This window comes from Micropterus salmoides, unplaced genomic scaffold, assembly GCF_014851395.1.
Source record: "Micropterus salmoides isolate LMB-PRFRI ecotype aquatic unplaced genomic scaffold, ASM1485139v1 Ms_hic_scaffold_7, whole genome shotgun sequence".
NCBI classification, from domain to species: domain Eukaryota; kingdom Metazoa; phylum Chordata; class Actinopteri; order Centrarchiformes; family Centrarchidae; genus Micropterus; species Micropterus salmoides.
In genome coordinates this window covers 10932973-10957243 of record NW_024044459.1, presented here as the reverse complement: position 1 = coordinate 10957243, position 24271 = coordinate 10932973, and the positions used below count along the sequence as shown (strand labels likewise).

The 24271-nt window shown below is 38.9% G+C and overlaps 1 protein-coding gene across 1 annotated transcript in view; it reads right to left on the bottom strand.

The window, feature by feature from the left end:
* The window catches only part of LOC119891218 (protein unc-13 homolog B-like), a 176826-nt gene that overhangs the window by 8812 nt on the left and 143743 nt on the right, over positions 1-24271 (bottom strand). The window contains exons 29-32 of the mRNA XM_038702597.1: positions 21552-21695; positions 16615-16692; positions 16177-16254; positions 41-129 (exon numbers count right to left, since the gene is read on the bottom strand). Of these exons, the coding sequence (XP_038558525.1) occupies positions 41-129; positions 16177-16254; positions 16615-16692; positions 21552-21695 (389 nt within the window). The remainder of the gene's footprint in view (positions 1-40; positions 130-16176; positions 16255-16614; positions 16693-21551; positions 21696-24271) is intronic.

Here is a 24271-nt window from a genome sequence, read left to right as displayed (position 1 = left end):
TGTGTGAGTTTATATATATATATGTGTGTGTGTGTGTTACCTCTTTGCAAACATGGTGCTGAAGTTGTCCAAGACGGTGCTGAGTTTCACCTGCAGCTCGTTGAGGATCTCAGCTGCCTCTGTATCCAGCTACAACACACACATAAATGAACACAAGGAGAATGGTGATAACAGGTTATTTACAATCAGTTATACAACCACCACGAGATTGCACAGCTTGGCCCTGTCACATTGGCTACGGTTTCAATATCTGGTGCATCCAAAACCAAGTTTACTTCAATTTTGCCTCGTTTCATCCCTCTTTTGCTATGTCTTTCTATCTTGCCTCTATTCTCACTTTTGACATTATAAACAATTATTTACCAATTAAAAAGACCACCAAATATACCTCGGTAACACCCACTGAATCGATTTTGAAGTGAGAACAATTTAAGCTAAAGTTTTATACCTGTACTAGGTCCATCACCTAAACAGCACACTGTGAAGAGACTGCCTTTAATCTGATCAAGGCAAAGGAAGTTTGCTTGTATCGTAATTCATTACTGTGATTAATTGTGTTTAACACATGAAAAAAAATTTAAACATAAGCATAATGTCAAATGTGAATAAATCCAGGTATTCATACACATTTAGCAGGAGCCACATTTATCAATGTTTTTTAAGTGTTGCCACGTAAAGAGATTTATCAAGAGGACATGAGTGGTTAAAAAAAGTATCTATTACATTGGGTAACATAAGTTTTTAATTGAAATAACTTTTAACTTTATTTTTTTGATGAACCACTTTTGAAAGTGCCAATTAAAACATTTGATTTAGCCGAACCTCATTTAGCACTATCTCAGCCTCATTGTCAGTAATGATTGTGTTGCTCATCTTTCTGTTTCTCACAACACGTATAGGCCTATAATGAGGGTACAATGTCTTTCAAAGGCATGTTGTTCAGCATAACATTTTGGGGCTGTATGTTTTGTAAAAAAGGCCTGTTCAAGCGTGAGCAGATGGGTGTAAAATAGGTGTGATTTAACCTTGCTGGTGCAGGTGTGCAAATGAAAGCATGTTTAATAAATACCAATTTTCTTGATAATTGAGGCCTAACAAGGTGGATAAAGATATTAGAGTAGAGAAGTGTGCTGCAAGTATGAAACTGTTCATGTGTATGGATAATGTTTGCCTTTTCAACCACCATTTGAATCTGCTTCATACATGATTTGCATACTCTGATTTGCTCTAGCGGGAGCATTTCAGCTTGAATATGATGTCCACTAGCCATTAGGAGGTTTTAGTCCAACAACACCGTTGTACTAAAGGTAAAAGTCTCTTTATGGTGATGAACTCCACACTTTGGAATAATTATACTAAGCATAAAGAACCAAAAAAAAAATGAGGTTGTTTTTGTGAGCTCTATTTCTGTGACTTTCCAACAAGCTCACACTGAAGTACAACAATCAATATCAACATCTTAGTAGCTTCTCCTCAGTGCATTTTTGGATGTTTGGGCAGAACTATGCACACCGTTTGCAGCAAAATAAATATGTATGAAGCAGATTCAAATGGTGGTTGAAAGGGCAAACATTATACAGTCCATATACATCTTTTCTAGTGCAGGAATACATTTCGAGTGTGTGGACAAGATAAGTAAGAGTATGTTACACACCAGATTCATCTCTCAGCATCAACAGATGACACATTGTGACTAAAATGATGGTGTGACTTACAGTATGGGCACATTTTGTGTGTGTGACGTCGCTGCTGGATGGCAAATGTACACAGATCAGTAAACAGGAAAGAAAAGCTGACTAAAATGCTAATCGCAAAGATCGTGACGAAACAAGATTTCAGCCACAGGAGTTTGAAGATATAATGGTAGAAACAGATGAAAAGCTAATTCATGTCTCTTCAAACCCATTGAACAGTGTTTGAAAAGAGCACTTCAGGCTATAAAGACCACACTATTTCCTGAAGCTCAAGCTCCAGGTCTTCAAAAATATACCATGAAAAGCTGAAATAAAATTCTTTCTTTCTTTTTTTTCTTACATTTAGTGGAAATCATTTGACAGCAGCAGGCTGTCACTCATTCCCTGGTTAAAAGAATTATTGACAGTAGAAAGCGGGATTTGGTGAACATAATTACATATAATAAACTGAGTAGGAAGCACAATGAGTAGAATAAAAAAAAGTAGAAATAAGGAGGAAGTGATCCAAAATTAGCTGACTCTTACACATTAAAGATGTTGAGGATATTTTTTTCAGTACAAAATATTTAAGTGAGATCTGTGCGCTGACAAATGACTTCTAGGGTTAAAATATCACCACCCAGACCCCCAGATCTGGCAGGCATTTCATGTCCTGCTCAGGTTTACCGGGGGAAAACCGGGGGATCAACCTTTCTTCCTGGTTTTGGATGGTTCGCATTTAGACTCAAGTAAATGCAGGTAAATACAAAAAAATGACTGCAGCATCTTAAGGCCAATCAGGTAAAGTGCTGTTGAACCAGGAACTGAATTTTTCCATGAATCAGGGCATCTGGGAAATAAAAAAATATTATTATGCTTTTTGGCTTTTTCCATCTCCTTTATTGAGTTATATATATTTTTTGTGCATGTAATAGGTTTGCAAAGTGAAAAAGCCCAAAGTCCAGCCCAAAGGAAGTTACCATCCCCCACAGAAAACTCTGCTCTGAGCTGCCTGAAAACAACTCGTTTGTAGTCCAGCCGCTTCCGCTTCCCTTTCATCCCTGTGACGACACAGGGATGAAAGCTAAACGCGCCTAACATAATGCTCACCAAGCGGCTACTCTGACACGCTGTTACTGTGATGTAGAGACAGACAGTAGAGCTGGTAACGGGAACCTGTAATTCTGAACCTGTAATGAGCATAATACCACCTCTTTAAGAGTTTTGATGGCCCAACACACCAATGTCTAATCAACCTGACTTTATTGCCAGCATGACTATTATGCTGCATTAATGCATTATCGTCAGAACAGTACAAACAAGAAAACCTCCCCTTTTTTAAGCTGAATTGATTCTATAGGTGCTATTATCGGATTTTTTAAATATAATTGCCAGTGATGATGTCTTTGCAGCCATTTTGCCACTTGTTTGTTGATACTTGTGTAGTATCATTACTTAATTAGCAAGAAATTCACAATATCTCCAACTTGGCATTACAAGTCAAAGGCTCAAGTGAACACTTTTCCCCACTGGGCTGCTCGTAGATACATTCTGATCTGACGTGGAAGCAGAACATTCAAAAATAAATGTTTTCATTTGTCAATTACTATAAAGAAACTAAAGCTGCAAAGTGCAGTTCTAAGATAAACTGGCTGGTGGAGCCTGGTATAAGACCTGAAATAAAGCTGAAGTACAGCCTTAGTAGGACCTCAAGTATGCACCACATGTTACACAAGCCAAGTGGCCAGACAACTGCAGGATAAAGCATCCCACGGTGTCTTTGTGCTATCGATAACTGCGTTAATGGATAGAGGACATTGGGCAAACTGCCATAACATATAATTGGACTAAGGGAGGGCTGTGACTTTCAAGTGATAGTGTTTTAGTATCTTCCAATTTAATTGAGAAATGTTTCAGTGAGTGAAGTGAAAGGCTGGACCGTCCACTCCGCCCCTTCAGTCTGCTCTTGGTCTGAATCCAAAAATGAAATGTACAGCCGTGTTTACGTGAACTGCAAGTGTCGAGCATAGTTAAACATCTTACAGGCATTTGGAAGTGAGTGCACACATGAGTGTGCGAGGTGACCTTGAGAGATGAATGAAAATACGGGGCAAAATCCTCTTCAATATTAGACGGAGGATGAATCAAGAGCAGTGAGAGTAGATATTGTCAAGCCTAAAACTGGAATGGTAGATGAACGAGGAAGATAAGGAGTTTTTTTTCATTATATGGCCTCTAACATCACATATTTGTAAAAATAAATAAATATTAGTAAAGAAAAAGAAAATAAAGATCCTCAGGATTTTGCTTTCAACTGTTTCGGGAGCAATCGCCTATTCATCCACATTTTTATTGGATTTTAGCTGTACAGTTCCCAATCGAACACCACCATTACCTCCTAAAGAAACATAATCATGTTTGCTAGTTCAACACTGTACTCGAAGGTACTACAAATTCTCAATTCACTTGTAATTCTTCAAGACTTTGGGAGGAGAAAGAAAGTGAATGACTAAAAGGAGGTGCTTTTATGAACAGAAGGAAACACACATGCAAGCCTGCACATACACACTCTTTCTTACTAGAATTACTGCATGAAACTAGAAGGGTCCTTTATAGGTAATAAGTGTTTTGTCCAACTCGCTTATCTCTCTCTACCACCCAACTGTACCTTCTTTGTGGCAGCTGTGGCTTCAGTCTATCCCGGAAAGACAGAAAAGAAAAACAAGAAAAAACACAAAAGGAAAAAGAAAAAGAAAAGTCACACAATGCTGTGCAGGATACTGATGATTCACACAAACTACACAGACGCAGGGTTTTACATTACGATACACAGCAGGTAAAAATAGTGTGAGGGTTTATTTTGGATAGGTTTTTGTGATATTGTCTGGTGGATTGGGTAACAGTGAGTGGGTGATTTTAATAAAAGCTTTTTGTTTATTGCCTCTGGTTTATTGGGATGCTACAACACAAAAGGGAAACATCACCTGTAGAAGTCCTATGTTTCACGGTTGTCTGCTACAGTACTGCTGCACACTTCATTCCAAACAGGATTAATTTAGACGACAGTCCCATTTTTTGGCATCTCATACAGATTAAACTCACTACATGGCTGGCCCAATAAGGCATACTAGCGTTTAAAAATACACATACTTAGACAAGTAGCGGCAACACGAGTCTCACTGTTCATACAGTCTGTTAGGTACTTTCTGTGTACCTGGATAAAAAGAATATAGACGCCAGATGACAGCAGAATCTTCCCTTTCTGACTTTAGAAACAGACAGCAGCCATAGTGCGAAATGTGAAATGTCTAGTTAAAAGCAAGTAAATCAACTCTCTAAGCAGAGGTTCTCACTCATTCCTAATCGTTTATGATGACTGTGAACAAACTGCATTACAAAAAGAAAATCTGATTAAAAGTAAACAATACTTGTTTGGCACAATGTCAAAGCAGAAATAAAAATATATGATTTTAGAAATATACAAAATACACATCCCAATTTTGTTCTAGCTCTACTCTAAAACCTCAGAAATTCCCCAAATTTGACTTGGTACAAATGAGACATTGTATTCAAATATGCTAAAAAATGAATAATAAACAAAACGGTCCAAAAACAGTTCCATTTTGTTTAGGGTCACAGGGGGCCCCGAACAGCTGCTTACTTTGCTGTCTTACAAGTACTACCTGCAGTGTCAATGTTATACATCGGGTTAACTGTAAGACTGGGGTGTCTATTGTACTATGGCCAACAGGCTAGTCTGAATTCAGGAGTTGCATTTAAGAGGCAGATAAGAGGGAAAAGCTCTACAAAGGAAAAAAGGGAGTTGACTGTGACAAACAAACCTTGTTTACTTCCTCTTTTGACTGGTGGAAGAAAAAAAATATATACATTAGACATCGCTCCTCTACAGTTACGTTTTTTACCTTTTTGAATATGTTCCCTGCATAAACACAAAACATGCTAAGAGAAATGGTTAACCACACAGAAACAAAATTAAATGCTTAAGCGCAAAGAAAAAAGATTCATCCTGGACACAAAAAAACCCCTTAAATTGAATCACGGGTTGCTGCCTCTGCCAAAGTGTTATGGCAAGTGATTCCTTGAATTGAATTCTGGGAAAACAGGGGCAGCAGACAGAATGAAACTATTGACACGGTCAAATCCTCCACTTTATTGGGCCACATGCTCATTCCAAGGCCCACATATGCACTCATAAGCACATACAAAAAACTTGCACCTCATATACTGAGGTCCATTCACAGTTTGAAATTTAATTTGTACATGTGTTATTACACTTGTTAAAACTGCCCTTATTACTATAGTTTTTACAGTGTGGTATAAACCACTCATTAATAGTTTACACGCTGCTTATAAAAGCTAAAAAGAGGGGTAACCAGGTACAGCATAATTGCATGTCTCTGTAGGACTTTTTCAACCCTCAAAACATTTGCGCATGCACACCAGCCACTTGGAGCATGAAGTCTCAAGAGAAGATGTTACGGTTGTGATCAACTACACATAACACTGTCTTCTACAATGGGGTTTTTTTTTGGGTTCACACTGGGCAATTTTAAGTGTTGTTAAGTAATCAGGTTGCATGACTGATAACGGTCTTTGATTTTGGTAACCAATCACATGGAGATGCAGCTGATTATGAGCAGCAGTCCCTTTTTCTGGGCTTTTTCAACAGAGTCAACACTGTCTGCCATACACATCGTCATACACATCCTCTATTTTGAATGTATTTGCCATTATCAGTCCTCACTGTTCTCCTAGAAGCAATTCACCTTTTCAGGAATAACGTTCAGGAATAATAAACAGTAATTTCAAGTACAAGAATTTGGTGCCACCGATGAGCATGCCTGCACCCCATTTAATTAGGCTCTACAATTTTTTTGTTGTATAAGGTCACTTCCACATTTTGTTAACTTAAAGTAAAATAAATCTGATACCTTTACTGGCTGATGCCAAACTTCCTTTTCTACGTTTGACAGTATTTTCAGCAGTTAAGTCAGTACACCAAAGTGATCATTAGGCCTTTAATCAAAGGTGGCAGGACATCATACATCAATACAAATTCTAAATACAGGACAAACTACAGAAAGGTGCATATTGTAGGACCTTTTAACAGGGCTACCACTAAAGCTTTGAAGTGTTAGTGAGAGCACTGCTTGATCACAAGATTTCTAAAGTGAGGTTGATTATGTGCATTCTAAGCACCCACCTGCTTGCTCTTAGTGTCCTCCTTTGGGCAAAGACAAGAAAGGAAATTTTTAAAAAGAAAGCCAACATTATTAATGTCTGTTTCTCATCCAATCCCCCCCCCCCTTCTAGTGAGCTAACTTAAAAAAATAAAATCCAACTGAGTTGCAATTTTAGCATGTACAGTCAAGTAAATAAACGAGAGCATTCAAAATGGCTAAACAAGATGAGAAGTTAGGGGAATGTTACTGGGTAAGGAAAATAAATCTGAACAGATTCACAGAAAAAGAGCGGAAGCCTTGGAGCAGAAAGAGGAAGTGAAGGACAGAGTTAATCAAACCAACCTGCTTCTCTTTGTCTTTCTTTTCAGTCTGTAAGGACACACACTTGTGAGTGAAATACGCTTAGATGCTAGAAGCACCAGTATAAACACACAACATTCACACACTGACATCGTAACAGACGCGCTCATTTCAGCACTTTTATTAGGTTCACCGTAGCTGTTCACCGTAGCTGTTAGCCTTTGGTCCCTCCAGACAGTGACTAACATATTAATAAAGCTTTTTGTTGCTTTCAAGTGAGACCCTCATAGGTCTGGTTTTAGCTGATTCATAGGTTTTATATCCAGCTTGGAAATTTATGTTTCCCCGTCTGATGGGTGATAAAAACTTAGCTAAAGCATTATATTTGATGTGTACAATGTGTTTCTCTGCATAAAGCCCACACAGGACTTTACACCTTCAGATAATGTCCTAATAAACAGCATAAACTTTATCAGACAAACACTTTGAACACATTAGGATGGTTAACACCAGGCAAACTGGTAGTCGACCCCCTGGGATTTTACTACACTAGTGCTCTTTATAGTCTGCGATCTGTCCTTCCAATTACAGAATAATTTCACTAATGACTTTTGAAAAATTCAGTCATTAGTGGTAATGTAAATATAGCACATAATTGGACCCCACAAGTCTGGAGTACTGAGAACTATTAAACTATTAAAAACAACTTATCGATGAGTGACTTTGGCCTCATGTTGTAAGAGATTAAGACAAATATATCTTCAATCCTTCACCTTAGCCACAGTGCTATTTCTGTCAGACTTGTGCTCATTTAATGACCAGAAATGTGTTTTTTTCTTTGTTTGCCCAATTTCGAGCCACTACCTCTCACAGTGGGGTCCATGTCATTACTAAGTCTAACTGCCATCCTGAGGAAAGAGCACACAAGCTCCTGCCTCCTCCAGTTCACTTCAACAAACTGTAATGTAACTGTACATTTTGGATCACACAAAGTGCCCGCTCTATTGTTAAACAATCTTAAAATTTTCAAAATACCATCCGTCTCAGTTTTATCAGGTTAAAATTAAGTTAAATTATTTTGGAAACTCTCCTACCAACTCCTGAAGGAAATATCCTGCTCTTTAGCTGCTAAATGCTCCACTAAGTTCACCAGCTAGTCTCTGTGTATGTCTGCTTTTTGCTGCGGAGCAAGTAGTGTACAGTGGCTGAAGATTTTTACCATACTGGGTGAGCAGATTGAACAAGTGCAAATCTACAAACACTTGAGTATTTTAATTGATCATCAGCTCTCTTTTAAATTGCCCACTAATTAACTTGTACAAAAGTTCAAACTAAAAATAGGGTTTTATTTTAGAATTAAGGCCCGTTTTTCATGAAAACCAGGAAGAGATTGGTTGCTGTTACCTTCCTCAGTGCACTTCATCACGGAGTCTTATAGAAATGCGCCTGACCAATGTTTACCTTTGTTGGATACTGTTTACCAAAGTGCATTAAGATTTGTGACTGCATGTAAAACGCTTTTTACACAATGACTAACTGGCCTTCATTTTCAGTGAGGAGGCATTTACATTGGCTTGCTTTTATTTACAAGTCTGTCCTTGGTATGCTCCCCTCTTGTCTTTGCACAGGTCACGCAACACCACTGGCTATAATTTGCCTTCTAGCGACTCATATTTGCTGTCTGTATCTAAGGTCCGTATAGAGCTTGGTAAGAAAGCTTTTAGCTACTCTGCTCCCTCCACCTGTAATACACTGCAGAGTGATTTGCAACTGAGAAAGATTTCCTTTGGTGAATTTAAATCCCGAATGAAAGACTAGGAATTATAATCTATAATTTGTTGTCACTGTTTCTAAAATAGACAAATTTCTTTTTTCGTTTAGATATTTTTTAACTGTGTATCCAGTCTTTGAATGTACTTTGGGTGTTTTGAGGTGTGTTTGGTTTGTCTGTAGCTCCTATTTTTAAAACAGTTGCAGGAGTGAAGTTGCAGCCAGGCAGCTAACAATGAGCTGAAACTCACTATAGAGCTCCGTAATGATAATTCTTTGTCCGTTCATCACTGAGTGACACCATTCACATTGTTTTCACATTGTCATTTGATACATTGTTCTTTTAACAATATCGATTATAGCAGATTTAAGATTAGGCTTATGCACAGAGACACACACACACATCTTAAAACATGACTAGTTTGCATGCACACAGATTAACAGCAAACACACCTTTTCCTTCTTGGACTGAGACTAGGGAGATGTGAAAAAAGGAAAGAAACAGACAAATGCCATAAATATTAATAAAGTAAAAAGAAACACAACACAAGATTCATCATTGAGTATCAAAGGGTACAAGTGGCCCTTGGCTGATGGCTCACCTTTTCCTTTTCAAGCGTTTGGACAAAGAAAGAAAAGAAACAAAGACATTTAAAAAAAGACAGAAAACAACAAACAGAAGGCATGGGGGAAGGCAATAAGTTAATGGTACTGTATGATGACGGAAAACCACTGTGGAAACATGAACACATACGTTATACCTGCTCAGACACACACTTTCTTAAACACCGTTTTACACGGGAATAGCAAAGTGAATGGAGAATTTAGTCAATCGTGTGAGGATTTCAGTCAGGTCTAAGGTAACAGCCAGTAGGAGAGGATAGATTAGTTATGGAAATGTTGGGAGACCTATTGTAAAGAAAGCAAACCTTTTCCTGCTCCTCCTCACTGTCATCATAGTCTGAGGAATCGTCCTACAGGAGGACAGATGGTAAACAACTGCTTTCAGCACAGCACTCACCAAAGTAACACTTATACAACCAACAGAGCTCAAGAATATTTCATTTGCAAAGCAAATTCCTCGTACGTGTAAAAAACTACTTTGCAACAAAGCTCTTTCTGATTCTGATTTTTAGGAATAAATATCTGCTCAGTGATCAATATTTAAGCTTAACTGTGTATCAATATTCCACCACATTTTTCCAGCGTGTCTTCCAGGCACCTCCCTTTGTTGTCTCCTTGTCACGAACAGAGGAGACACGCTGTTGTGGGTTCTCAACAGCTATGAGAGCTCGGCATCTTCCTTGTACTGCCGAAAGTTAAAAATATCTCAAGTTTTTGTTCCCCACTTCAACCAGATTTTCAATCTTCTCAGAGTAATAGCAGGAGCCACGTAGTACCCTTCCCTGAAGCATCTTTTTAGTGCTGCTAGATGAAAAGATGTCGGGTGGAAACAGTCACTTAATGTCACAGCAAGATGCTAATCTGTATTTTCACCAGACAAATGATGGACTTTTTCCATCAGATGACTGGGAAATGAGGGAACAGTCACTGAACTCAGGGGTAAAGTCCAGGGTGCATTTGGTTTAATCGTATTACCCACTTGTCTTCAAGTCACCTTTGATTATGGTTTAATAAATAACATAAGGCTGTATTAATCCACTGTCATTATTTTGGGTTAAAAAAATATATTTTGTATAACTGGTGAAAGAAAAAACTAAAACACTAAAATTTGATTAACATTTTTTTAGTTTTCCAGCAGTTTGCTCTGGCCACTCTTTGGGATCCCAAGAAGTGCAGCTTTTAATATAATTAAACACATAACAGACAGCATCTACTCTTCTACTCAATACTGAGTGTGTATATGACGCTTGCAATTTAATATTGTATTAAGATTCTACTTCATTTTGGTGAAAACAGAACATAAACATACACAGGTGAGTCTAGTTCACAAACACAGCAGAACACACAAAACACAAAGTCTTGCCACTAGGTTTGACCAACCAACCTTTTTCTCCTTCTCTTTGTTGTCAACCTACAGCAATGGCAGACAGGACAAGGCAGGACAGGAGAGGGCAGGACATGAAAAGCAGGACAGCATTAGCAATCATGCCTTTTTGCAAAAATAAATGTTAAAATGCTAAAATCCCACATATTTCAGAACTTCACAACTGGCAAAATGCCAGAAATTTGATGTAAAGCACACCATCAACAGCTGTATGAACGGGGCAACGCATGAGAGCAAGAAACATTTAAAGGAGAAAGACAGAGTTATTGAGGGGAGCTGTACTGCTGAACAGTCTGCACACACACATATCGTCTTTGTTAGTTGTGAGGACATTGTGTTGACTTCAAGTCACTTTAACCATAACAACCAAGACATAATTAAGTCGTGACCTGCTCTCCACAATGTGTGAACAAGTTTGTTTGTCTTCTCACAAAAGAATACTGGGGTTCCCTTTTATAAACAAGGTTCAAGGTACATTTATTTGTTGTTCTATAACACAAGGCTGCACAATGAAAGAAATGAAGGTTATAGCCCTCCGACAGTACAGCCAGTATGTTTTCTGACCAACTTTTATAAATACATTCATGTCAGACACAAAATACCCTCTCCTGCATAACACAGGAGCAGCACATTTAGCTGGCCTATATCAGTATGCGTAGCCTCACCGTAACATCCCATTTAACATCTGTTAAGATAACTTCAGCCATTAACCAGCACAGCCAAGACTTTCTTCACCCTGTGCTCCAAATCTGACTTCCTCTTCCTCTCTGACATGCCACAGACCCCCCACAGTCAGCTGACAAACTAAGCCATTTCAAGAAGCCATTTAGTAGCGACTAAACACAACATTTTTATACACTATCAAATACAATTATCTGGCAGCCCACTGTCTAGTCTATTAAGCACTCACTAGAGGAGGGAGGCTGTGTTAGCGCCCAGCTGTAAATGTGTTAAGAGCTTCGCTAGCATGTGGTACCAGAGGCTTTATGGACATTTTGGCATCAGGGATATGGAGGGATTTATTATCTCTGCTTGAGGAGAAGCAGATGGGGAGTTCAAAGGGGTAACAGTCACTTGATAATAGGCAAAAATCATGTATTTTAAATGTTTTCCTGGGATCTCGGACAGTTAATGTTTATGATCACAATAGGTCAGAAAAAATAGGTCAACCACGGCTTGAAACCTCAAAATCTCCTACTAAGCAACATGGAGTCTAGGTTTTTATTTTAGCCAAACACTACACCTGTTCTGTCCCAAAAGGTGGGCGGGTCTCAGTTTGAAAAGTTGATGTTACCTACAGTGCTACTTTCATGCAGTAATCATGATTTAGCAACATTTGAATCCATTTTTGAGTGGCAATCTCTTGGATGTTTTTTTCTGATCTTCAACTTTAAATTTTGCTTATTTAGTTAGAAATAGTTTTAAAACTATGTTTATCAAAGCTGTATCTTTATTCAGTCCTCATCAGTGTAGTAAAAGGTCAAATGACTGAGAACAGGACAAGGAATCTTAAAATGAGTGATTCGTTGTGATTATACATGTCCATGCAAAATTGCATGCAAATGTGTGCAGTACATGACAGACAACTTTATGTTGTCTTCTGTTGTAAGGGGTTTTAAAGTCTTCTTTGTGTATGACATCCCTAAAGGTAGAATACTGTGACCAAACAAGTTCACAGTCACAGTAAGTTCAGAATTTAACGAGATGAATAATTGTTATAAAGTTATGAAATCTGCAGATTCTAGTGTTTGAGATTAATATGATACAAAAAGTCTAAGATCTCAGGAAAATTACAGATTTGTTTATAAAGGATTTTTGCCATAATAGTCAGTTTATCCTTATTTCATTCCTTCTTACCTCGGACCCCTCCGAGTCTGAGCAGCCAGACTGGTGTTAAAATGGAAAAAAACAATAAGAACAGAAAATGAGACAAAAAGAATTAGAAAAAAAGAATAAAGGGCATTTAATGAAATTATATCAAATGAAAACTCAGCGGGGATGACCTACAACGCACTCTCTCACCTTGGAATCCTGTGACTGTCAGCCGTAAGGACAGCCCCAAACAAAAGAAAGTTATTTTAAAATAAAAAGGCAAGGTGAATTAACAATAATGAAAGTGATTTTTGTTTTTTGCTGGCAGCTCTTGCTGATGCAGCCTACCCACCATGTCATCCTCCCCTTCATTGTCATTGATTGCCTGGTGGAGATGGTACAGATATAAAAACAAGCAAATTATATAAAATGTAGGACTAAGAAAATGTGATTATGTAAACAAAAGAAAAATGCATAAGAGACTTATAAGAAATTGTTGCTCTGCTGAGGTTTTGTAGGGACACGGCTAGTATACTATAGGTTTAAGCGTCATTCTCAGATTATGCTGTTGTCCACTAAAACAATTTGCTAAACGAGACACTAATTTATGAAAATGATAATACTGCTAGCCACATGCTCAAACTAACTTCCAATGACCGCCGCTACATCACAAAGAACAAAATTATTTTTATTATCTGAGCTGAAAGTACTAGAGCTTTAGCTAGGCTCTCTTACTTACAGCCTAAATCTGTGACAGCATAATGATATTTTAAACAACCTTAAGCTTCATGTTTGTGCATGAGGGCACTGTCATGTTGAAACAGGAAATGGACAAACACAATGTCATGCCCATAAATAAATGGTTTTCACAGTTTTGTGTGGAAGAACCGGAACAAATGGTTTACACAGAGCCCTGACCTCAACCCCATCCAACACATTTGAGATGAACTGGAACACAGACTGTGAGCCAGACCTGATCGCCCAACACCCAACTGATGCTCTTGTGGCTGAATTGGAACAAATCCCTGCAGCCAGGTTCTGAAATCTGCTGGAGAGTCTTTCCAGAAGAGTGGAAACTGGTATACCAGAAAATTAATGCCCCTGCTTTTGGAATTACATATTTGACATACGGGTGTATTGTTTGAGTGTCCACATACATTTGCCTATTAATTCCAATAATTCCTGGCCTTGGTTGAAGATACTTTGTATTTTAAAAAGAAAAGTAACTGATCGCAATGCTGACAGGAAAAAGATATTTGTCTTTGTGAATTTCATTGGATTTCGGGAACTCTAACCTGAACTAACAGACCTTTTATCACAGCAAATATTTGGACTTGTCAAAGCAGGAAAAGCATATTAATGATGGCAGTGAGCCAGCATGCACAATAGGGCCTGAATGGAAAGCAGCCATGATTCATGTTATTAGGTACACCTGTGTGTGTCAAACCAGTTTAAAACCACTAAAAAGTACTTTTAAAAAATTGAGGTTTGAGCTTGTTGACCCACCTCCTCATCAAACTCCTCAGGTTCCTCCTCGTTCTCAAGCTTTTGGACAGAAGTACCGTAGTAAAATGAACAGTTTTATTTAAACATAGATTATATCAGGTGGAAAGAAAAACACAAAGTTTATTTCAGGGAGCGACAACTGGGAGTCTATGGAGGAGGAGGAGGAGGAGGAGGAAGAGTTGATCACTCGCTTAGGAGTAAATTGGGATCAAACTAAAAATAGACACAGACACACACTACTGGGTAAAAAGAGGTTTGACAGGTGGCAAGAGGTTCAGGGTGGGTTTTTTGCTTTAATGAACTTGTTTATTTTGGATGTTTATGTTCCAGGAGCAACAGGGGAAATGGGAGCGAGAGCAAAAAAAGAAACCTAGACATACCCTCTCTTCCTCCTCAGTTAGCTGGAGAGAGAAAGACAGACATACTCACTCTCACATTACTTAAATTAACTTGCAGCCTGTGCATGCACACCCTGTTCACAAGTTTCACAATTTCCTGAACACCTGCGGCACCTTTCGCACCTTTAGCAAGTAATTTTATTATGTACTGTGTATATAGAGATACTATTGTTATAGAGCTTCTCCACCGTTAATAGTCCAAAAATAGGTCACCAAGGTTACTTTACATTCAAGCAAGACTGAATAGTTAAGTGAATGTCGCAGCAGAAAAACAAGAGTGGGAACTTCTCATAGGGCTTTTACTAAAGATGTAAACATACTGTACATTTGCAAAATTTAGTTAAGCCAAAGACGTCCTTATTTGGCCATTTCATTCCCCTTGTTGACCTGTCTCTCCTGGTGAGACATAGTCATTAGTGTAGTGTAGATTTTATTCCCACAAAATACAGTGTTTTCAACTGACGTTTTCCACATAGCACATGGAACAACACAAAAACCCGCTTCTTCTTCTTGTTCTTCATCATTTTTAAAGCTTTGAAGCACAACTACAGGTTCAAGACAAACACACACACAAAAAAACAGATTCCTGCATGCATATAAAATTCAACTCTGCTGCTTCTGCTTGTAACGGCAGATGAACCCAAATACATATAAAATGGATCCATTACATTAATTGGGTCACACCTGGAGGACGGTGAGATGACCCAAATAGCTTTGTCTATATACTGGAACATGCCATTGCCAACAGGAAAAAAGGGTAGATGAGGAATTTTTGTGCGCAGGAATCTTTTCCAGCACCTTTCAAGAAATGCCTCTGGTGTGAACATCTGTAACCTCACAAACAACTAGATATTTGGAAATCCAGAAGCAGTTACTGGATAAGCTGTGCATGCCAAAACATTTTTCTGATTTAACAACATACTTTTCTTTCCTTTAATTAGGTGGCGCTGGTGTTGGTGGGTTGAAAAAGAAAAGCACTCCCAGTGACAACAAAAATTCAGACAAACACTAGTGTAACAGCCATCAGTACATCAAGGCATTTTGCTCCTTCTAGATTGGATTTCTTCTCTCTGGTATAAATGTAACGACACCACGTGTTGCACCGTTTGCGAAGTTGTTCATTTTCAAAGCGGTTCAGGAAAAAACTCTCCAGTCAACCTCAGTTTGTCTGAGTTACAGCTCTTGCTGTGTGCTATACCAGAGTTTGTCTTTTACATCACACTTTTCCCACAAATTTGACTGGGAAAGCCATGTTAAAATGCCACGTGAAAATGAAAGAATATTGCGTTGAAACTAACAGTTTTCAGTCGTGTACTTTAAAGACCCAAAGCACTGCAGGCTTTCATTTCAACACTTTGTCCTTGAACCAGAGAGATAGACCTCATACAATCAGTGGCTTACAGGCTGAAATGAAAAAACTTCACACTCTCAGGTCTCCATGGCAGATGATTAAAAACCACTGGTGCAGGAAAAGTGTGTATGTGTGTACATCTGTAAATGCTCACCTGTTTTGCTCCCATCGACTCAAACATCTTCTCCAACAGGACCCTCATCTGCTGGATGTTGTTCATCAGCACGCAGGGCTGGAGGAACACAGATGAGTGAGACAACAGGTGCGTGAAAAAAACAAAACGAGGGAGACAGAAAGTCAATTAACAAAGGAAACATCAGGAAAGTAAAAATAAAAGAGCAAATGAATGTCAGGCACAAAACAAAACAAAACAGAACAGAACAGATGATGACAGGAAGATGAAAGAACAAAACAAAGACAAAACAACAGACATGGAATTTAAAGAGTTATAGAAGTGGGCAGAAGCTACTAAAATATTAATCCATTCCACAGAAAGAGCACTAGCTTTCAAAGTGCTCGGTCTCTCCCCAAATCAGAGATGAGCTCAGAGTGAGGCGGTTTGGTAGCAGAGTGGCGACGCAGCAGTACTCACTATCTTCTCCTTCTCACAGTAGGAGGGAAAGCTCTTGGCCAGCAGGGCACAGTACTGCAGCAGCACTTTGGTGATCGTCTGTGGAAACAAGATAACACACACACGTAGGACATGTTTACTCTGGGAACTTCTGGAGAAGTGAATCTGAACGCTGGCATTTTCTCCTTTAGTTTGATTTGTTTGGTCAGGTGAGAACACTGCTGTTTGAACTCAGGTGGCATTAAATATTCACACTGTGACGACTGAAAAATGTTTGTCTGTCTTTCTGCTAAGACAGCTGCAGGCAGTTTATTAGAAGTGAAGATGTTCTGCAATCAAAGGGTTTGTTTCGGATTCTGGGGCAATGCCAAATTCATTCAAGTCTGTCAGAGCAAGTCTCAAGTCACATCTCAGGTTTTTCAGAAAGTCATAAGTCTTCCTAAGCAAACTTGCAATTGACCATTAAAATGACATTTTCTTTGTACTGACTCTTGAGACTTGAATGATTTTCCCTTAAGACTCAACTAAGTTATATGTAAGTAGAGTCTCATAACAGTCATGTGCAACTCACTTTTACTTACGTCTATGTCCAACTGTCAACCTAACTACAAAAGTGAAGGAGATATAGATATGTGGAGGTGGACATTGATGTTAGATGTTCCTTATGGCTTGACGACTAGCAGAGCAAACAAGGCCGTCAAAAGTTACAAGGCATGAAACTGGTTTTGTTGGGAGTGACAGAGTGCCTAGTTGGTGCCACTGTAATCCTGTCTGATTACAGAAAGCACCAAGCATTGTGTGTTCATTGATTTGGCAACATTGTTTAGGTATTATGTGCTAATTTCTGTTTTTGCAATGACCCTCCTGCCAAACAAACACTGTAGGCGGCACTCAAGAGGCATATTTTTCCTTGGATCTCTCTTGATGAACAATTTCTCTAATTTCTCACTTGTGCAGCCAAGCTGGCTATCAGCTCTCATATGCAACAAACCAATTCTATCTATTTTAAACAAAGCATTTTTCTTCTTGCCAGGAGAATAAAACTCGTGTTTTTTTCACACTATGCAGTGTCCAAAACCATTCACTTCTTTATTTTTCACCCCATGTATCAAATTTGACTCAGAGTTGTCAATTTAGTAGGTAAACCTCTACCATTAAACAAATTAAACATAACAAGTCAAACATCATATGAATGGGGTGTGTGGTACTGTTTTAATCAGGCAGACCAGACCGCTAACATTTTTAGGACTTTAGGACCTTACTTCAGGAAATACTGTGTATCATCAGTTGTCAAATCAGATGATGAAGGTTAAAGTCAAGGGCAACTGGACTTAGTAGAAGACGTTTCGTCCCTCATCCAAAGGACTTCTTCAGTTCTGACTGACTGGTAGGGAAACTCAGCTATTTAACCTCAGTGGGGTCGTTTGCCTTGTTGATATCGCTGGTTCTCTAGTGTTCCTGGCTGTTGTAACGACAGTCGTTATGGTCGTTAGGACTACCCGTGGCCAAGACTGAACGACCATCGTTGGCATCTTCACCTGAGGCCAATAGGTTACGTTTGTTGAGTTTCCTGGGAAGTGATGAAAGGACAGCATTGTCAATGACGGCTTCTCAACCCTGGTGTAGATGCTTCCTTGACACCTCTTTCAAACCATCCATCTTCTCTGTCTAAAATATGCACCTGGTGGTCCTCAAACGAGTGTCCTCTGTCCTTCAGATGTAAGTAGACTGCAGAGTCTTGACCTGAGGAGTTGGCCCTTCTGTGTTGAGCCATGCGTTTGTGTAGTGGTTGTTTAGTCTTATACAGGTCTGTGCATTCCTCACTGCATTGGACCGCATACGCTAGATTGCTTTTCTTGTGTTTTTGTGTACGGTCTTTGGGGTGGACCAGCGTCTGTCTTACCGTGTTCTTAGGTTTAAAAAACACAGGGCTGTTGTGTTAGTTGAAAATCCTCCTGAGTTTCTCTGATACTCCAGACACGTATGGAATCACAATGTTGTTGCGTTTGACCTTCTTTTCCTCCTCCCCTGTAGTTTTGTTCTTCCTGGATCTTGTGGCTGTTTTCACAAAGGTCCATTAGGGTTCCTTCTCTCTGGCTTGGGCGTTTGTTGGTATGTTTTTTTTCTCTGTGGTGCAGTGTTCTCATGACCCCTAGCTTATGCTGGGTGGTGGGAATTGAAGAATAGCTATTGGTCTGTGTGTGTGGGTTTTCTGTAAACACCAATTTGCAGGCTCCTGTCCTCTTCAATGTGTACAGCGCAGTCCAGGAAGGCCAAACTGTTGTTGTGGACATCTTCTCGTGTGAACTTGATGTTACTGTCCACAGAGTTGATGTGTTCTGTGAAGGCTTGCACTTCCTGGCTTTTAATTTTGACCCTGGTGTCGTCCACATATCTGTACCAGTGGCTCGGTGCTGTTCCTCGGAAAGAGTTGAGGGCTTTGCTCTCCACTTCTTCCATGTAGATGTTTGCCACAATTGGGGATACCGGTGAACCCATGCCATGCTTCTGTCTGTAAAATCCTCCGTTGTACTGGAAATAGGTGGTGTTTAGACAGAGTAATTTGCAGATCTGGTCAGGGCTGAGGCTAGTTCTGCACACAATGCCTTTTGGTGAGAAATGATGAATGTCACGTTTGTTTACAATACAACAGGGTACTATTAAATTATTCAGTGAGTTAATTTAGTGGTTGCGATGGTAACTTGGCGACAGGAAATTACAAAAAACTGCGCCTGTAACTCTGTTACCTCACAGCATCTCGGGCTCGCTGTGAGAGGTTTCCCTACTTTCAGCTGAGTCAGCCAGATGGCCTTCTTACACTAATACATTAAACATGTTGCCTGGTAGCTGCCTGCATTACTTAGTATGGTTTCCTCTCATTTTATGACTCTTTTCTGCAGCTAACATCTCACGCTAAACTCCAAAATGAACTATAACTGTGCTGCTTTGGAGGCAGAAGAGAAAGTGATAAAAGGATAAGAAAGGCAAAGAATAAGGAATTGGGTGGTAACAAAGAGGCAAAAAAAGAAACTGGACGAGATATGTAAGGACATAAAAATAAAAGGCAGATATAGATATATCTGTAGACAAAGAAAATACAAGATGGAGAGTTCATAGAGGAACAAGATGGCAAGACAGTAGAAGAGTAGATGAAAAACTAAGCTAAGCGTAGACAGGGAGGGATGAAAAGGTAGAGATACATTGGTTAATTCTGAACACCAGAACCCCAGTTATAAGAGGGTGTGCACACTTATGCAACCAGGTTTTTTGAGGGTTTTTATTTGTCATTTTTCCCCCTCAAAGATTTCAATTTGTTTCTCAATTGAATTGTTCACATTATAGGTCACATTAAAGGTGGAAAAAGTTCTGACATGATGTATCTTCGTCTCATTATTTTACATCATAAGAACCTGGCATTTTAACAGGGGTGTGTAGACTTTTTCTATCCACTGGAGAGAGAGAGAGTGTGTGTTAGAGTGCTTACACACACTTATTGTTTTATTTATTTATTTAATTTTTTTTCTTTTTTTTTTTAACACAAACACGTACGCTTTGATTACTTTATACTTTAATTACTTGTTTAATGAAATGTATGGGGTTGATTGTTTTTATGTTGTATGTATGATGCTTTGGCAATATTGTTGTTACACATTCATGCCAATAAAGCTAATTTGAATTGAATTGAATTGGGAGAGAGAGAGAGAGAGAGAGGGAGAGAAACATGAGTGAAGATGCGGAAAATGAAAAGGGAGTCAAGGGTTGAGGACAAAGAGATGGAAAGCTCAGAGTGATGGCTTACATTAGCCATTCTTTATTTAATGAGTCCCATATTGATTGAGCCATCCCACTACACACACACACACACGGAGAAATATATGTGCACATATTTCTTCTGCAGAGAAAGGTTTGTTAGATTTAATGGCTATGCCTAAAAGCTTAAGACCTTAAATTAAATTTGAAGAAAAAATACAATATCAAAGGTTCAATAACAAAACATTACACTGTACACTCCCATTTTGCAAACAAATACCTGAAACTCATCAGTCAACATCTCACAAAAGGCCCAAAAGATTCAAGAGTCAAACAAAGACGAACTGTGTAAGAAAAGCTCTTGAGATGACTCATAATTTAAAGCTGCGCCAGGAGCACTCATCTGTGCCTCAGTGATGAATGGCAAGCAAGTTCGTAAAGAAAGAGCTCAAACGTACAAACAATAGCTTAAATTTTTGATAACCTTCCCTTTTATTTGCTTCCCTCTTAAGCTTCTTTAAAAAAAGAAAATTTAACGTTTACCGAATTCATTTCGCAGGATGTGAGGATGTACTGAAATCTTCAGCGGGGAAATGTTTACATTCATCCTTTAGACCACAGAAATAATCCCAATGAAAACTGTCTCCAGTAGGGCTGCAACTAATCATTATGTTCATTATCACTATTTTTTGTGATGCCAAGTTAATGTCTAAAAGTTGCTCTTTTAGATTGATCAGCAGTCCAAAAGATATTAGATTAGATTAGCAAATTTGAGAAGCTGGAACAAGCTAATATTTGGAATTTTTGCTTAAAAACATTGCTTAATCTAGCTTGGTGGATTACATCTGGGGCGCTGTTTCCATTCATCTCCACTGTACTGAGCCAGAGGCAGAAAATACAGAAACACACATCTGAAGACATGGCCAAATAAAACCCAAACTAACTTGTTTTTCTTTTATAGCTTCCACTGGAGGCAAAATTGAAAATTGGGGGACCTGACCTATCAACAGTACTTTTTTAGAAAGAGAAGAGAGCTTTTTTAATGTGCTTATAATGTATATGAGTGACATGGTGTCTGCTAGGCTCATAGGTAGCAGCCTGCATGTGCACAAAAAACAGTGAATGAACAAACAAACCCATGACACGAGGTTGATCAGTAATACATAGACAGAAACTGATATAAACAACGTTCTTGTGTCACACCTCACCTTGGCAAAGCGTCGGTTATACTGGCCCACCACAGTGGGGTCAGGGCAGTCCAGCTTCTTGATGATCTCAAAGCTCTGGTTGAGCTGAGTGAAGATGTCCACCACCGAGCTGGAGAACAGAGCATGCTCAGACGTCTGCTGGAACTGCAGGTGGAGGGAGGGGGGGACAAATTGCAACAATTTTAGACCACTGGTGCTCTTTTCTTTAATCAAAGCCTCTCTCCATCTTCACTCTGCTGTTTTCAGGGAGTACTGTTCCTCACAACAACCACCTTCAGGACTCATATGTCCCTCTGCTTCTCTACTTTCCTGTAATCAAATAATAACTCAAACCATTCTTACTTATTTTTACTGGCTACGGTAACTGTGTTCTTGTGTAATTATTCTGCAGATTTCAGCGCACTCTGACCATTACAATCATCATCATTTGCTTGAAATGTTGCTGGTCTGGAAATAGAGGGCTCATTGAACTTTTGCACTAATACTATGTTCCAATAGATAAATTCATCAGCTAAATGGCTAAAATGGAATTGGAAATGGCGCCCAGAGGGTTGGTAGGGTAGTTTGTGGTAGTTAAGAGAACCATGGCATATATTTCCCAAGTGTCTGAGTCCTGCTGTTGTATCCTGTAGTCTGTGTCTCTCACTCTTAGAAACCTACTGTATATGGATCCACAGCTGGTTCTTTGACAGCCAAAGGGGGCTGATGAGCACTTAACAGTTCCTCAATAAAATCTGTCTCTAATGGACTCCTTGTAAAAATAAGTTAAAAGAGCTGTGCCATCAGGCTACATAAGAGAGTAAAGAGTGTGTGTATGCTGAGTAAAATAATATTTGCTCAGAGTATCCCCTGATAGCCAATATACAAGATATACAACATCCTTTCTGCATTTTTTTTGGGCATTTTTGGAAATAATCTTTCTAAATGTCCTAACTGTGACCTAGTTTAAAATAATATGCGAGTGGCATATTATTCACATGGCATATTCCTCTCATTGCAACATTTAGCCACAGCACCCTTTCATTGTTTAGTACTGAATCCCTCAGTACTTTGCACACTCTTTTGCTGCTCACTTGAAAGCTATGGCTGCACCGTTGCTTCTGCTGCTCCTCCACTCCTGAGCAATTGTGAAAAAAGATCCAGTCCTGTGCAGAAGGCTCTAGCAAAATAACTTTTGCTTGAGTCTTGAGTCTTGAGTCGGCAATGCAACATCATCTGGCAAGGTCAGATGAAATTTTCTTCATAATATTACAAACTGCTGTAAAGTGTTTTAGTGTGTGATAAGCCAAAGCAATGTGAGCAAGACTGAAGAGAGTGCAACCATCTGTATAGGCCATGAAGAAAATAAAAAACAAACCTCCCTCCACCCATACTATCCATATGGAAAAAACTGTGTGTCATGTCAAGTTTGTACATCAGCAAGTCAGGTCTGAATGCGCCCTTAGTGATGGAGAACCAGATCAGTTTGTGTGCCCACAGCCCATTAAAAAAAAACATAGGACTTCTCCAATGAAAACATTATGAGTGCCTCAAAATTATACTTTCAACAGTCGAAGTGTTCACTTCCAGCCCTGACCTACAGTCCTTTTCTGCAGACTAAACTCTCTCAAAATAAACTCATAGAGGACAACAGTGTTCTCTGAAGATAAAGTGCAGCCTTGGGACCAACAGGAGGTCGAGAGACAGCACTTGTCCATCATTCTGTTAATCTGGGAACTCTGCTACACCTGAATGAATCGAAGCATCCTTCAGATGCGTCCATGAACAAAAGGTCATGAGACTGAAAGCTGTCTGTCATTCTGTTGTTGAGTGCCAGTATTGTACAAAGTTATCATTTTAGCGGCATAGGTTTTCTACTGCTGTTGCACCTTGGCTCCTTTATACAATACGATCAACAACTCAAAAAATGTGGTTTCACAGTGCGACAAATGGTTAGGAAGTTGCTGTTTTATGATACTTAATTTGGTTCTGCTGTATAACTAAGTAGGTTTTATATTAAAATAAACCAGTTGTATCGGTTTTTCATCACAAGCAGCACTTGCAACGGAGAAATTTACATTTTAATATTCTGCAGTGTTAATTATAGCAGTTGCTTTTTGTGATCATTTATAAGTATTTTCATCTTGAGTTTCCATTTGTGTCCTGATATTTTTATATCCTTATTGTGAGCACTGTGACCGGAGTCGTAGTTCTTCAGTGTTTGCAAGTGGGGAAAAAAACAAATAGGAACATATTACATTTAGAAGATGTTTGTGGCAATACACCAGTAATAATAGCTTAGATCACAAACACAATGTCTCGTCTCACTAATTGAGGAGGCTGAAAATTGTTCCTGTTTACCTAAATTTAATTGTGATGTCTGGTGACGCAATTTCTCCAGATAAGAAATTTTAAGTTTTCCTCCAACTGAGAAGCTAAAAGAGATCATTGGAAAAGTTGGTATAGATATTCCATATAACTCCATAACTATACATCCATGAATACGCTGCATACAGGAACTGATAATAATTCATTTGGCACACTTTGATGGTGGCAATTTGCCAAAATGTACACAAATACAGGCTATACAGGCTGACCTCATGGCAACATTTTACTTCCTGTTTAGTAAAATGTTGTTATGGCTTTCCCTGTTTTCCCTCTAATTATGTTCTATTATTTTACATGTTTATCTAGCCATTGACGATAGTTTTGAGTAGTTTGCTGGCGCACAACTAAACAGT